The 16,192-nt window shown below is 38.8% G+C and overlaps 1 protein-coding gene across 1 annotated transcript in view; it reads right to left on the minus strand.

Moving 5' to 3' along the window:
• Positions 1-16,192, minus strand: part of SEMA3E (semaphorin 3E) — a 252,994-nt gene that overhangs the window by 8,480 nt on the left and 228,322 nt on the right. The window contains exons 15-16 of the mRNA XM_004431296.3: positions 16,017-16,084; positions 14,339-14,478 (exon numbers count right to left, since the gene is read on the minus strand). Coding sequence (XP_004431353.1) covers positions 14,339-14,478; positions 16,017-16,084 — 208 coding nt within the window. The remainder of the gene's footprint in view (positions 1-14,338; positions 14,479-16,016; positions 16,085-16,192) is intronic.

A 16,192-nucleotide genomic window follows, 5' to 3' on the forward strand; every position in this document is an offset into this window, starting at 1 on the left:
TAAAAGCAATGAATGCACGCTATGGGATGTTAAGCTGCAGTCAGAAACAATGAAATAGAGACACATGGCAACAGTGACAAACCATAAAAACATAGTGTTGAGTTTTAAAAAGTAAGAAGCAGAATAAGATCTATAATACAATACAGTTACTTGTACAACTCACGCATACTCAGAATATTATATACCTGTTCAACGTACAAGTGTAGTATTGGACTTATTCCAATCATTACTACGGGTGCATATGGGGAAGCAAGGATGAAAGTGAAGAAAAGTGGTCCAGGAAAAATAAAGTCAAACGACAGGAATTTGTGTGGACCGATCATGACAATGTGCCATAAACTAAGCAGTATGATTAACTAAATTAAGCATCTGAAGTTAAAAACAAGAACCCAAAAGAAAAAAAACTCCAGTTGTTTGTAATCATTATCCTGGTTTGGCAACCAATAAACTAAGTTCGTTTGTAAGATCTGTTCACACTCTAGTATACTACAATCATATGATTTTAGAAATGCTGCTCAAAAATAAACATCAGTTTAAGGATAATGTTTTATTGAAAACTTCAATAGATAAGAATATCAGGATGATCAGGATGAAGGGAAAATAAGAGGACAAAGGATGAAAGTAAAGATAATGTTTGAACACAAAAATGCACACCAGAAGGCAGTGAACAACTACTATAATTGGAGTACAAATTCAACACAACTTCCTAGTGACCAAAGGAAGAGGAAAGTGTGATAAATTCTAAGATCCAAATGTCTCTAAAATATATTTTTAAAATTACTCCTTATGACAAGTACATCTTTTCCTGGCACTGAGGCCTGAGAAAAATCTCGTCAGTGTTTTCATAAAATGAGAGGCAGGTGTCCAGACAACAGCACTACAATAAATACATTTCCTTAAGGAAACGTCTCAGTGTTGGGTGAGGATAAGATGCCCAAGTACAGTTTGATATAAGCTATTCTATGGGGCTAAAACAATGTAGTACAGATATGCAGTTCTAAGTTAGTATATCTTCATGCAGAGTACATTTTTTATTCCCTAGAAGACCATATGAACTATAATGTACATTAGAACAAGAGAAATTGGAAAGTGAAAGGAATTAGTATTTTTGAGCATCTACTGTGTGCCTGACACAGGGCTTGCTGGATTACCATGTTACTTTGTTTAATCTGATGCCCAGAGTCAAGAGTCGTCTCAGTGGGATAAAACACATCTGTATCTGATTCCACAGATCTAGGAAGACATGTTTAATTTTCAAAGATGTTCAGTATTCTCTCAGAAAATTAACAGAAGAGACTTCTACCTAAAACTCCAGATCCATTTCTACTCTTATGACCACAAAGTTGCTTTATATTTTCCATTTATACAATAGAAACTGTGTCTTTGCCATTGCAAAGGAAAAAATGAAATTAATGGGCTATACTGCTAATTACTCCAGAAATAAAATAAGGAGCATATGACACTATAAAAATATGCTTGTCGGGGCCAGCCCAGTGGCACAATGGTTAAGTGCATGCGCTCTGCTTCGGCAACCTGAAGGTTGCAGGTTCGGATCCTAGGCACACACCAACACACCGCTTGTCAAGCCATACTGTGGCAGCATCCCATATAAAGTAGAGGAAGATGGGCATGGATGTTAGCCCAGGGCCAATCTTCCTCAGCAAAAAAGAGGAGGATTGGCATCAGATGTTAGCTCAGGGCTGATCTTCCTCACACACACAAAAAATATATATATGTTTGTCAAGGCTGAAAAACGTAAATTCTGAATATTTACCTGTAAAGAGTTGTTAGTTTAGAAAAGATGAGCATATTTTTTTTAATAGCCTGAAGTAGAAACATCAAAACTACTATACAGATATTTCAAATGAGGCAGAGTTCATGCTCTTTACGTTACAACAACAAGAAAAACAAAGAAATAATATTCACGTGGAACAAACCTGATGCTTTCACTACATGTGTATAAAGACAAAAATGTAAACTTATGGCTGTCATTGATCTCTTAGACTTACTGTCATGGGTTTGTATTTGTGAAGGTCAAGAAAATATGTTATTTAGCAAACAAGATGGTAGAATAAGGATGAGACTTTACTTCATAGTTCTCCTAGTTTTGATGACATAATACAGCTACAACATTAAAAGATGTAATGTGTGTACTCCAAGCTCTCTCCATAATGCACTGAATCATCAATAAAATTATGTTTTAATGGAAACTGCACAAATTTAGCATGGATGCAATGAACTCTAAGTTATCTAGAAGGAAATGCTAATTGATAAGATAACCATGCTTCCTATAGTTCTCAACAGTATATAAGAGACTTTGATGAATTTATCCTACTCAGTAGGTGGTCTAAAGGCAGAGTTGAGAAGTGACAACTTTTGGCATAGAGTAAAAAAAAATATTTGAGAGAGTCAAGTGAAATTAAAGTTTTGGAGTTTTGGTGTCAACTTACCAGCTCTCTTGGATTTTCTATAACAAACATGCACATTTGTGCATCATTTAAGCAGTCTATACAATGCATGCAATTAGCTATTTTAAAGTGAGATACTGAGCGACGGTGTCAAGATGACGGCATAGGCGGACTCTGAACTCACCTCCTCCCACGGACACAGCAAATTTACAACTACTCTTGGAACAATTACCCCTGAGAAAGAACTGAAAACTGGATAAAAGAATCCGCACAAAAAGGGACAGTGCTGACTGAGGTGGAAGAGGCAGAAATTCCTTCCTGGAGAGAAAATGCCACCTTCCAGCCGCGGCACTTCACAGCCAGCTGGGAGCAATCTCAAGGGAGGAAGCCTTCCCCAGAGCAGTGGCGGATCTCAGCAGGGGAACTTGACCACGGTAAGCAGCTTCTGGACTCAGCACAAGCAAGACAAGTGTCATGATATCTGGCCTTGTGGGCTCTTAACAACAACCAGGGATCTAGTGTCAAGATGGCAGCATAGGCAAGCTCTGATCTCACCTCCTCCCATGGACACCACAGACATACAACTAATCTTGGAATAATTACCCCTGAAAGAGAACTGAAAACTGGATAAGAGGAACCCCTGCAACACGTGACAGCCCTGACTGTGACGGAAGAGACAGAAATTTCCTCCTGGAGAGAAAACAAGGCACCTTCCCAAGCCACAGCATCTCACAGCGCCCGGGAGCAATCCAAATGGGCACAGCCTTCCCTGGAGGACAGGGGGACCCGAGCAGGGACTGTTGCCGCTAAAAGCATTTTTTGGACCCAGCACAACAGAGACAAGTGTCATAATATCTGGCTTTGCTGGCTAACAACAGCAACAGGGAACACCCCCAGAAAAGCTGGGACATAAGGAAATTAAAGCTGGCTCTTAAATGGCCCACGCACAAATTCACCCATTTCAGAAGGCAACCTAAAATCACCAGAAGTAAAAGCGCACAGTACTTTGGTGAAAAGATGATCACCTGACAGGCCCTGGGTGCATCTTAGTGAGAGGTGAGACCTTTCCAGGGACTGAGACACTGGCGGCAGCCATTGTTGTGACCTGGCGCAGGCTTGCTGACACAGACGCTGGCAGACGCCATTGGAGCTCTCCCCCTGGAGAGAGCCCAGAGACTGCCCCACCCAACAACAAGCCTGGGGAAACTTGTGGGCCTGCAGAGGCAGAATGGCCGGATTCTCTGCAGCCAGGAACTGGGTCCACCTCTGTGGGGCAGGGCATGCACGAGGAGTGGGTAGAGCATGCCGGGCATTGGGGGAGTGTGTGGGGCCTCTGCCATGGGGCGACTGGGTCTGCTTCAGGGGGTCGGGGCATGTGCATGGGACAGGACTGTGTCGACAGTGTATGTGGCTCTGTGGGCTGTGGGGCTTGTCAGCTGCAGAAGACTTGGGCTTCTCAAAAAGCCACATAGGGGATTGGCCACACCTTCCAAAGCCTGGGACCAGCCCCACCCAGCTGCAATCGTGAGAGAGCTGACAAGAGCCTTATAGGCCAGAGGTCTACGGCAATTGTAAGCCCCTGAGCCTAATATCCAGCCACACTGTGAGCCTACTCACTTAACAGAAATACTGCAACAGGCATGTGCTATTAGATCTTGCAGCCAACTGTGCTGGGGCTCCCCACAGCCGATAAAGAGAAGGAAGGGTGCATAGTAGTCACACACAGTTGAGCATTACATCCAGCTGGCCAGGCGGACAGTTCAGCCTCCCTGGGCGTCTACCGCAAAAGCAACCCTGCCACAACAGAAGGACATACCTAGCCCACACAGGGGTTATGCCTGGAACATTTGGAACTGGTGACGAGAGGGAAGCACACTACTGGGCCTCATAAGGCAACTCTTACATAAGGTCACCTCTCCAAGATGAACAGACGTAGCTGACCTACCTAATACATAGACACAAGCACAGAGAAAGAGGCCAAATGAGGAGGCAAAGGAATACATTCCAAGTAAGGGAACAGGACAAAACCCCGGAAAAAGATCTAAATGAAACAGAAATGAGCAATCTACCTGACAAAGAGTTCAAACAAAAGAGTCATAAGGATGCTCACTGATCTTGGGAGAAGAATGGATGAAGTCAGTGCGAATGTCAACAAAGAAATGGAAAATATAAAAAAGAACCAATCAGAACTGAAGAATACAATACTGGAAATGAAAAATTCACTAGAGGGACTCAAAAGCAGAGTAGAGAGTGCAGAAGAATGGATCAGCGAGCTGGAGGAAAGACTAGAGGAAATCACCCCAGCTGAACAGATAAAAGAAAGAAGAATTTAAAAAGAGTGAGGATAATCTAAGGGACCTCTGGGACAACATCAAGTGCACTAGCATCCATGTTATAGATGTCCCAGAAGGAGAAGATAGAGAGAAAGGGGCAGAGCATCTATTGACAAACCTTTGGCTAGACTCACCAAGAAAAAAAGACAGAAGGCTCAAATAAATAAAATCAGAAATGAAAGAGGAGAAATTACAACGGACACGTCAGAAATACAAAAGATTATAAGAGAATACTACGAAAAGCTATATGCCAATAAATTGGATGATCTAGAAGAAATGGATAAATTCTTAGAATCATACAACCTTCCAAAACTGAATTAAGAAGAAATAGAGAATTTTAATAGATGAATCACCAGTAAGGAGATAGAAGCAGTAATCAAAAACCTCCCAAAAAATAAAAGCCCAGGACCAGACAGCTTCCCTGGTGAATTCTACCAAACATTCAAAGAGGACTTTATACCTATCCTTCTCAAACTCCTCCAAAAATTGAAGAGGCGGGGAAGCTTCCTAACTCATTCTAGGAAGCCAACATTACCCTGATACCAAAACCAGACAAGGACAACACACAAAACAAATTATAGGCCAATATCACTGACAAAAACTGAGGCAAAAATCTACAACAAAATACTAGCAAGTTGAATACAACAATACATTAAAAAGATATACCCATGATCAAGTGGGATTTATTCCAGGGATGCAGGGATGGTTCAACATCCACAAATCAATCAATGTGATACACCACATCAATAAAATGAAGAATAAAAAAACCACATGATCATCTCAATAGATGCCGTAAAGCATTTGACAAGATAACAGCATCATTTATGATAAAAACTCTGAATAAAATGGGTATAGAAGGAAAGTACCTCAATATAATAAAGGCCATATATGACAAACCCACAGTTAATATCATTCTCAATGGATAAAAACTGAAAGCTATCCCTCTAAGAACAGGAACCAGACAAGGATGCCCACTTTCACCACTCATATTTAACATAGTACTGGAAGTCCTAGCCAGAGCAATCAGGCAAGAAAAAGAGATACAAGTGATCCAAATTGGAAAGGAAGAAGTGAAACTGTCACTATTTGCAGACGACATGATTTTATATATAGAAAACACTAAAGAATCCACCAAAAAAGTTTTAGAAATAATCAATGAATAGGGTAAAGTTTCAGGCTACAAAATCAACATATGAAAATCAGTGTGTTTCTATACACGAACAATGAAGTAGCAGAAAGAGAAATTAGGAATAGAATCCCATTTACAATTGCAACAAAAAGAATAAAATACCTAGGAATAAACTTAACCAAAGAGGTGAAAGATCTGTACACCGAAAACTATAAAACACTGCTGAAAGAAATTGAAGAAGACACAAAGAAATGGAAAGATATTCCGTGCTCTTGGATTGGAAGAATTAACATAGTTAAGATGTCCATACTTCCTAAAGCAATCTATAGATTCAATGCAATCCCTATCAAAGTTCCAACAACATTTTTCACAGAAATAGAACAAAGAATCCTAAAATTTATATGGAACAACTGAACACCCTGAATAGCCAAAGGAATCTTGAGAAAAAAGAACAAAGCTGGAGGTAGCACACTCCCTGATTTCAAAATATACTACAAAGCTATAGTAATCAAAACAGCATGGTACTGGCAGAAAAACAAGACACACAGATTAATGGAACAGAATCGAGAGTCCAGAAATAAACCCACACATCTACGGACAGCTAATTTTCGACAATGGAGCCAAGAACATACAATGGAGAAAGGAAAGTCTCTTCAATAAATGGTGCTGGGAAAACTGGACAGCAACCTGCAAAAGAATGAAAGTAGACCATTATCTTACACCATACACAAAAATTCACTCAAAATGGATTAAAGACTTGAATGTAAGACCTGAAACTGTGAAACTTCTAGAAGAAAACATAGGCAGTACACTCTTTGACATCAGTCTTAGAAGCATTTTTTCAAGTACGATGTCTGACTGGGCAAGAGAAATAATAGAAAAAATAAACAAACCAGACTACATCAAACTAGACAGCTTCTGCACAGCAAAGGAAACCATCAACAAAATGAAAAGACAACCTAACAATTGGGAGAAGATATTTGCAAACCATACATCTAATAAGGGGTTAATATCCAAAATATATAAAGAACTCATACATCTCAACAACAAAAAAACTAACAACCCAATTAAAAAATGGCCATAGATCTGAACAGACATTTCTCCAAAGAAGATATACAGATGGCCAACAGACACATGAAAAGATGTTCAACATCACTAATCATCAGGGAAATGCTAATGAAAACTGCAATGAGATATCACCTCACGCCCGTCAGGATGGCCATAATTAACAAGTCAGGAAATAATAAATGCTTGAGAGGTTGCAGAGAAAAGGGAATTCTCATACAGTGCTGGTGGGAGAGCAAACTGGTGTAGCCACTATGGAAAACAGTATGGAGATTCCTCAAAAAATTAAGAATAGAACTACCATACGATCCAGCTATTCCACTGCTAAGTGTTTATCCAAAAAACATGAAAACACAAATGTGTAAAAATACATGGACCCCTATGTTCATTGCAGCTTTATTCATAATAGCCAAGACTTGGTAGCAACTAGGTGCCCATGAAGGGATGAATGGATAAAGATGTGGTATATATACACAATGGAATACTACTCAGCCATGAAAAATGATGGAATATGGCCATTTGTAACAACATGGATGGATCTTGAGGGTATTATGCTAAGCAAAATAAATCAGAGGAAGAAAGTCAAATACCACATGATCTCACTCATAAATAGAAGGTAAAAACAACAACGAACAAACATACAGAGACAGAGACTGGATTGGTGGTTACCAGAGGGGAAGGGTGGAGGGGGGAGGGCGAAAAGGGTGATTAGGCTCAAGTGTATGGTGATGAATTGTAGGTAGTCTTTGGGTGGTGAACATGAGGTAATCTACACAGAAATCTAAATATAATGATGTACACCCGAAATTTATATAATGTTATAAACCAATGTTACTGCAATAAAAAAAAATTTAAAAAAAGAATTTGTGTAGAATAAGTATTTTTTCTTTAATGTCAGAATCTATCTAGACAGGAAGTGTAGAGACAAAACAATAAATTAAGTTTTTTTAAGATAAAAAAATACATAAATAGTGTGAGATACTTTATTTTTAAGACACACAAACACACACAAAAATATTTTCCCTTATATAGAGAATCCACAACGGAAAGATCAACAAGGATCAAGGGGAAAATAAATCTTCCATGTTTACCAAAGGATAAATCATGATGGCCTTATGGACCAGCAGCCTACTTGCTTGCCACACCACCTTGCTGTAGGCATGAAAAATATTTTATGTATCTTGGGAATGCCTCCAAATTTCCCTACTGGGGATTTATGTAAGTTTATTAAACTCCTTCCTAGAACCCGAACTTGTTTACAATGTCTTGGGGACACACTTTGGTTTTGTCAGCAAAGTACTAAAGATTGAAGAACGCATTTCAAGAAACTATTCCTATTGCTTGGTTTTATTGAAAACTCATTCCAATGAAATTACAGTGCTCAGCACAAGTGAGGGCTCAGTTATTCATGAAAAGATTGTTTTGTCCAAAATACAGAGATATTTCTCCCAATAATACTCATTTAATAAGGCTTCACTTGTATATGCGTTTTCCTTTGAGCCCTTAAATCAGAGGTCAACAAACCTCCTGTAAAGAGCTATGTAGTAAAGATTTTGGACTTTGCAGGTCGTATGGTCTCTGTTATTACTCACCTTTGTGGTTATAGCACGCAACAGCCATAGACACTAGGTAAACAAATGGGTGTGGCAGCTTTCAAATAAAATTTTATTTACAAAGGAGCCAAAGGGCCATATTTGGCCCCCAGTTTGTAGTTTGCCAACTTCTGCTTTAAATCATTGTCAGGTTCAAAGGAATATTCTATTTTCAGGTTAGAATCCATATATTCTAAACTCAAAACCTTCAAAATGAGTATCATATTAAAGTGAGGAGTTATTTACTAATCTTCTGAGGAGCTTAAAGAAACTATGGTTTTCTTTATTATGACAACTAAAAATTACACACAGTGAACTAATAAACTAATTAATATTAATAAATCTAAGTAAATATATGCATATTTAAATTTCCCCTCATTTACTTAGCTTTAAAATATAGCGGTTGTACATTTTAGAGAAAAAGACATACTTCAGTTGTCCAACCAAGTGCCTTAACAAGTATGAATTCCATTCCTTTGGGATGTTACTCAGGATTAAATTTTGGCAATTATTTTCGAGGCTTATAACTTCAAGTATATGGAATTTCAGGAATTGAGAGTTCATAAACTAGGGTGTATCATTTTAGGGTGATTTAATTGTGTTTACAACAGTTTTGTCTTCTGTATCACAAAAATATAATTTATACATTCTTCATATAAGGAAGATTTGAGCTGGTATGTAGAAGTATATATGGCCGCCAAATTTAAATAATTACAAAACGCCTTTGGAACAGCTAAACTTGGATTTTGTGGATGAAATTACCTTATCCACACACACAAATTTTTTTAATTTCTTTTCTCCTAATTCAGAGAATAAGGGGTTTCTCTCTTCATTCTTAGAATCCTTAGCTTTTGCCTGTAATTATATTCTCTCCCACATACTCTTTATCTTGCTTCACCAATTAGCAGCACATTTTCTCCTTTATGCCTACTTCCCTTCAACCTATAAACATGACCAAGTCATGGTTTTTCTTAAGTGAAAAAAATAAAACAGAAGTTCTCTTTACTCTTCTCTCTCTTTGTCCACCTCTCTCTTTCTCATCCAAACCTTTAGGTGTAGTACACTATTCTAGTTGTTTCTAATTCAACACAGCCCTATTCATCACTTAACCTACTACCAGACGGCTCTTAGCTTAACCATTCCACTGGACATATTCTCACTAGAGGCTGGGTACTTATTCTTGGAATTTTTCAAAGGATGCTGTTTATTACTTTATCCTTATCCAGTTCCTTTTCCCTGAGTTGTGTTATCTCACACTCCCAACTCCACTGGCTCTAATTCTTTAAGCTATACAACTCTAGAGGTACTTACCATTGCGTGCTTTGCATCAGTTACTCAACCTCATCTCCATAATGCACATAATAATACCAACTACCTCAGAGAAATGTTGTAAGCTTTAAATAAGTTTCTGCACACAAAGCAATTAGAAGAGCACAGGGCACCTAGTAAGCACTAAACGAATGCTAACTGTAATTATTTCTTGTTTTTCTATTTTCACTTCATCTCTTAGAATTTGTCTTCTCTTAATTTTTCCTTAGATGTGGGGTTTCCTGCTGCTTCTAGCCTTAGTTCATATTGTTGCTTCTTTACTCATTCTCCAAGGTGAGTTGGAGGCACCACTGCACTGTGACTAAGGGCCTAGAATTGAAACCAGACTGTCTAGGCTTAAATCCAGACCGATTTCACAGGCTATGTGATATTCTGCAAGTAACTCAATCTCTCTGTGCTTCAGTTTCTTTATCTATAGAGTGGGAACAATAATAGTCTCTACTTATAGGGCTGTTGCAAGGATTAAAAGTATTAATATATGTAAAGTGCTTAGACAGTGCCTGGCAAATATCACTGTAAGTGATATTCAAGTACCAATAGTTTCTTACTTTCATCATCTCCATGAATTTAACTATGACCTCTTTGCTGATGTCCCTCATGCATCTCTTGCCTTCTCGTCTTTCTCCCAAGTCTGCTTTCCCCCCTTCTGTTCCTTAACTCATGTTACTGCACCATCAACCAGACACCCAAACAAGGACCACGTAAATCATTTTTGACTTCTTCTCTTTTATTTCAAATATCAAGTGCACTCAGTGTTAGCTCATAAAAATTAAAGTCTGGGGGCCAGCCCAGTGGCGCAAGCGGTTAAGTGCACGCTCCGCTGCAGTGGCCCGGGGTTCACCAGCTCGGATCCCGGGCCCGCACCAACGCACTGCTTGTCGAGCAATGCTGTGGTGGCATCCCATATAAAAAAAAAGTAGAGGAAGACGGGCATGGATGTTAGCTCAGGGCCAGTCTTCCTCAGCAAAAAGAGGAGGATTGGCATCAGATGTTAGCTCAGGGCCAATCTATCTCACATAAAAAAAAAAATTTTTTTTTTAATTAAAATCTGTCTTCTTCTTTCCTACTATCACTGTTTAGTTTTGGTCAAAAATATTTCATTGACTATTGAAATACCGCCTTAAATGGTCTTCTTGACATCTTGCTTATCCTCCAATTCTGTATGCAAGTTTCTAGAGTAATTTGTCTAAACAGTTTCTCTAAGGTGTTTTCATTGGCTTATAGATAAAGTGAAATGGTTCCTTGATCTGTCTATTCATTTTTGCAACCTCATTTCCAGCCACAGATCTACACATACCACATTGTTTCCCATCTCCATCACATACGCTTTTACCATTCTCTCTGCTAGTTAACTTCTACTCATCCATTAGGACATGGCCCAAATGTCACCTCTACCATGAATCCTTCCCTGATTGTCCATCATGCCCCCTGATTTTCTATCACACCCGATCTCTTGGTTGAGACAGTTTTCTTTTCTTCTGGCTTTAACAGAACCTGTACGGAACACAATACATCATAATTTTCTGTTTACATTCTTGTATTCACTAAAAGCCTATAGCTTCAAAAGGGCTAAGGCTATGATTTATTCATTACCTATTAAAATAGGTGACAAGTGGGGCCGGCCCTGTGGCTTAGCAGTTAAGTGCGCACGCTCTGCTACTGGTGGCCCGGGTTCAGATCCCGGGCACGCACGGACGCACCGCTTCTCCGGCCATGCTGAGGCCGCGTCCCACATATAGCAACTAGAGGAATGTGCAGCTATGACATGCAACTATCTACTGGGGCTTTGGGGAAAATAAAAGGAGGAGGATTGGCAATGGATGTTAGCTCAGAGCTGGTCTTCCTCAGCAAAAAGAGGATAATTAGCATGGATGTTAGCTCAGGGCTGATCTTCCTCACACACACACACAAAAAAAGTAGGTGACAAGTGAATATTCATCGAGTTCAAAACACTAATTGCAGACACCTCAACAAAGAGGAGAGTAGAAGGTTGAAAAGTTTTCTGTCTGAGAAGTCACAGAGCCTTCACAATTCTCAATAATACTGGAGAATATATGTGAATCATATTGCTATTATGAGTATGGGGCAGTTACTTGCACATCATTTGACCTTGAAGGTATAGGGCACATTAAGAGTTAATGTTGTGTCACTGAACATAAAGATTTATGTCCGTATCACCTCAATGACTACTTGCTTCCACCTTTATCCTCACCCCCACATACGATATTCTTAATACAATAACCAAAGAGATATTTTTAAAACCAAATTTTGATTTTGTCAGGCTCTGCTGAACACTACCCAGTGGCTTTCTATTTAATTCAGAACAAACACTAAAGCTGTTTATAAGGGCCTACCATCCCTGCATGAGCTGTTTTGTTTTAGATTGTGAATAAATCAGTACATATATTGCTGTGTCTACAGAAACCAAGTGTTATCTGATTATGACATAACTTTTAATACAGAGGCTAAATTCAAAACTTCAAATATCAGTAAATACATCAGTCAGGGAAATTTGAATGTATTTGAAAATAGGTACTAAAAATTGGGGGAAAGGAGAAATAGACTATACGAACAATATGAGAAAGAAGGTTATAATTGAACATTGATGGATGTAGCATGTCAAATGATTCAGTAAAGATTTCCAAATGAGACAGATTATGGTGAATTCCAAATGAGAAACAGACCATACTGAGTGAGGAAAATCACTGATGAAAGAATTACTTCTCTGTCTTCTGAAGCCATTCAACTGGAGGAACTATAGAATATTTCCAGGTCTTCTCCTGCCAAGTGAGTTATGACGGAATTTAAAAAACCATTTCACCTCAGACTTGTGGAACGGAAAATACTTTAGTACTAAATCAACAATTTATTTGAGTGCAATATGTTATAACATTTTTGGACACATGTTTACTCTTATGACGTCATGAAAATTTAGGAGAATTTTCCTTTCCTGATTATCTTTCTATATTATCTCTAATAGCCTTTGTAAAGTTGAGGTGCCTTCCTCTCTAACAGCTATCCCAGGAACCTGGAATTTACAAATTTAATAATCTCACAGAATATCCTGTATGATTTTAGACCAAAAACATGTTGGACTTTTTTTTTTTTTTTTTTTGTGAGGAAGATCAGCCCTAAGCTAACATCCAATGCCAATCCTCCTCTTTTTGCTGAGGAAGACCAGCCCTGGGCTAACATCTGTGCCCATCTTCCTCCACTTTATGGGATGCCGCCACAGCATGGCTTGACAAGTGGTGCATTGGTGCGCTCCCGGGATCCGAACCTGTGAACCCTGGGCCGCCACAGCAGAATGCACACACTTAACTGCTGTGCCATGAGGCCGGCCCCATGTTGGACTTTTAATTTCACCACAGGCTAGAAAAAAAGGCATAAAAAGTCAACATGCTTTACATTTGGCTTGCAATGACAAATGTTTCATCTCCAGCACCAAAATGAGGCAGAGACTACATTGACACCCTCTATCCGCTATGCACCTATTAGTTCTCTCCTGTGCCCTAAGGAGGTAAGTCTCTAGAATTTCTTTCCCTTATTCAATTCATAACCTTCTCTTTACTCTGGACCATTTCTCCAATATTCACTAAGATATATCTCCTTTTAATATAACCAAATTTTATTCTACTTTCTATTTTCATAATTCCACTTTTGTGAAAATTGAGTTCAAGGCCCACATCAACATAAACCATGCTTTATCTGCCTTCCTTAACTGCTCCGTGCCCTTGACCTCTTCCTGTATACAACCAGCTCCCTAGACTCGTGCTCTTCTACCCAGTAACTACCTCCACACTATTCTGTACATGTGCTTTAAATGCCGTCTATTCTTCCATCTATAAAAGCAGCCCAACTCACTCCTCTCTCATTATTAGATGATTATAGAAATATCATCTCCACCACTAAACCTGCTTCAAAGGACAAAAGAGCCGATGCCTTTCTTTTGTTCCCAGTGGACAGCCATGGATCCCTATGTCGATGTCTTATATATGATTTAATAGCTTTATCAATGACTGGTTTAATGCTGCTGCTGCTGTTGTTTTAATTCTATTATCCACATGTCTAAGATACATGTGTTAATGATTTTAAGTTTGCTATTTTTCTAGAACATTGCCTTGGGTGATACAATTTAAGACTAGCATTTTGATAACATGATGCTAAAATCATGAAGCTATAAGTGCCCCCTGAACAAAAATCCAATTTCTAGGGTCCAAATTATAATATATATACACAAACACATATATATCATCTATTTATATATGTATATAAATACAGATGTATATAAAAATATATATGTATAAGTATTTTAAAATCTTTATATGCACATAAATTACACATAATAAATAAACCCACTTTTTAAATGACATGTATAGCACAACAGACTGTCTCATTTTTAAGCACATAAATAAATCATCTATTTACTAATCACACATTATATGCAGGACACCAAGACATGAACGTGCAGCTATGAATTACCTCCTCTTTTCTCGTGTCACGTCCTTTCTGCACAAACCAGATAACTTTTGCTTGTAAAGATCGTGGAGTGCATTCCAGCAAAGTACTGTTGTTCTCTATGCCATAGGCCAATCGCTCTTCAGTCTTATCCAAAGCATCCCCTACAACACAAATGTAACATCAGCCTAGAGACTTTGATTTTACTGGTAAACAACATTTTTTAAAAAGATTCTTTATTCAGATCCCTGTAGCTTTTATAATTTATTGCTAATTTCTATGCAAGGTCATTTAAAGGCGTTATTTAGAGAGACTGACCTACCAAAATCTAGGCATTAAAAAGGAACAACAGGCTATGGGGTGGCACAGAAGGAAGTAACTGGGAGTGTGGTTTCAAAGGATGAGACAGGACAGTAAGAAGGTGCATCAGTGTTAAATTCATGGGAAATTATAGGCAACATCCATTGATAAAGCAGGCAAGAGAAGGTGAGCACCAAACAGTCAAGCAAGGCATAGGACCAAGTTCATGGTTACAAATAAAAGCAGAGAGCAGAAATCGAGATGATATGGCACTACATCTTGACAAAAGATTGCATTTATCCAGATATTGGGTTCCTTCAGTAAGAAAAGAGTGTGAAACTGAACTAAAGACTTTGTGAACCAAAGCTTCTTGATTATGATCTGTATCTTGGCCCAGAAAGGCTCTCACTGGATTTGAACTTAAATTTGCATACAAGCAAGTATACCTAACTGCAATGGGGAATAAAAACAGGTGGATTTATTCTTTGTTGTTTTAACCAAGATCAAATTCAATAACAAGATCTCGGGATTTTTTTCCCTATGCCTGAGTCCTTCTTACCTTCAAAACTGACCCCTAAGTTTCCCTAAGGTTAAGATCCTGCCTTCTCTAGCCAATATTCTCAGAGGTTTATGTCCTGCACCAAATCCTGAGTAAGCCTGGGGTCTAGCAAACCAATGCTGGACCGCAGTCTTTGGATCTGAGTGTAAGCGCTGCTGGTCTCCCAATTACGGTGCCCCTTCCCCCTGTTACTTCCTAGTAAAACTGGTGACACTAACCACAGCCTATGCACCAACCACCATCATGGTGTGAAGAGTCAGGACAGTGTTTGTCTGTCTTGTTTGACTTTCTTGCATTTGCCTAAAGCTGAAATTTCTTCTCATCCTTTACCCATCAGACGACCTACCACCCTTCCTCAGAAGGGTGCACCACCAACCCCAGCTCCAGGCTTACTGTGCTCCAGGGAAAGAGTCAAAAGTTTTTCCCTTTATTCTATCCCAAAGCTCAGTAGGTGACTTGATACAGTTAGATCACTCTTGATAAAATTACCATAAACATATAACAGTGAGGATATTCCCAGGGTTGAGATGGAGAGATAAGTTCTGCAATTCACTGTGGCATCAGCCACCTAAAGTACGCAACATGCTTGTTCCAGGATTCCTGTTTTGACGTTTAATCGTAAAGTTTTGTGGTGGTATATAAAACATTTTCCTAATTATGTAAAAATTATATGTCAAATCCACAAAATTTTAACTACTGGAAATGGAAAAAAAAGAATACTTTCAGTAACTTGTTCTAGTATATATCAATCACAAAGAAAACAGGACCCTTTTTAACAAGTTTGCATTTTATCTTCAAGGCACACTCTGAGTAACCCACAGCAATCGATTTTCTATGGATTACCAACAAACTGCTGTCCCAAGCACTGCTGAGCCGCGTTTCCATGCCGAACATCTTGTCTGCGGAACCGCCTGAAAGAAAGCAAATGCATTTAGGAGATGCTCAGATTTCAATTTTCAGACTTTACAATAAAGCCAACTGCATTTAAGATTCAAGTGGTATTCTGCTACTGAAAAAAT

The sequence above is a fragment of the Ceratotherium simum genome, chromosome 1, assembly GCF_057802395.1.
Source record: "Ceratotherium simum simum isolate JZ-2026a chromosome 1, ASM5780239v1, whole genome shotgun sequence".
NCBI classification, from domain to species: domain Eukaryota; kingdom Metazoa; phylum Chordata; class Mammalia; order Perissodactyla; family Rhinocerotidae; genus Ceratotherium; species Ceratotherium simum.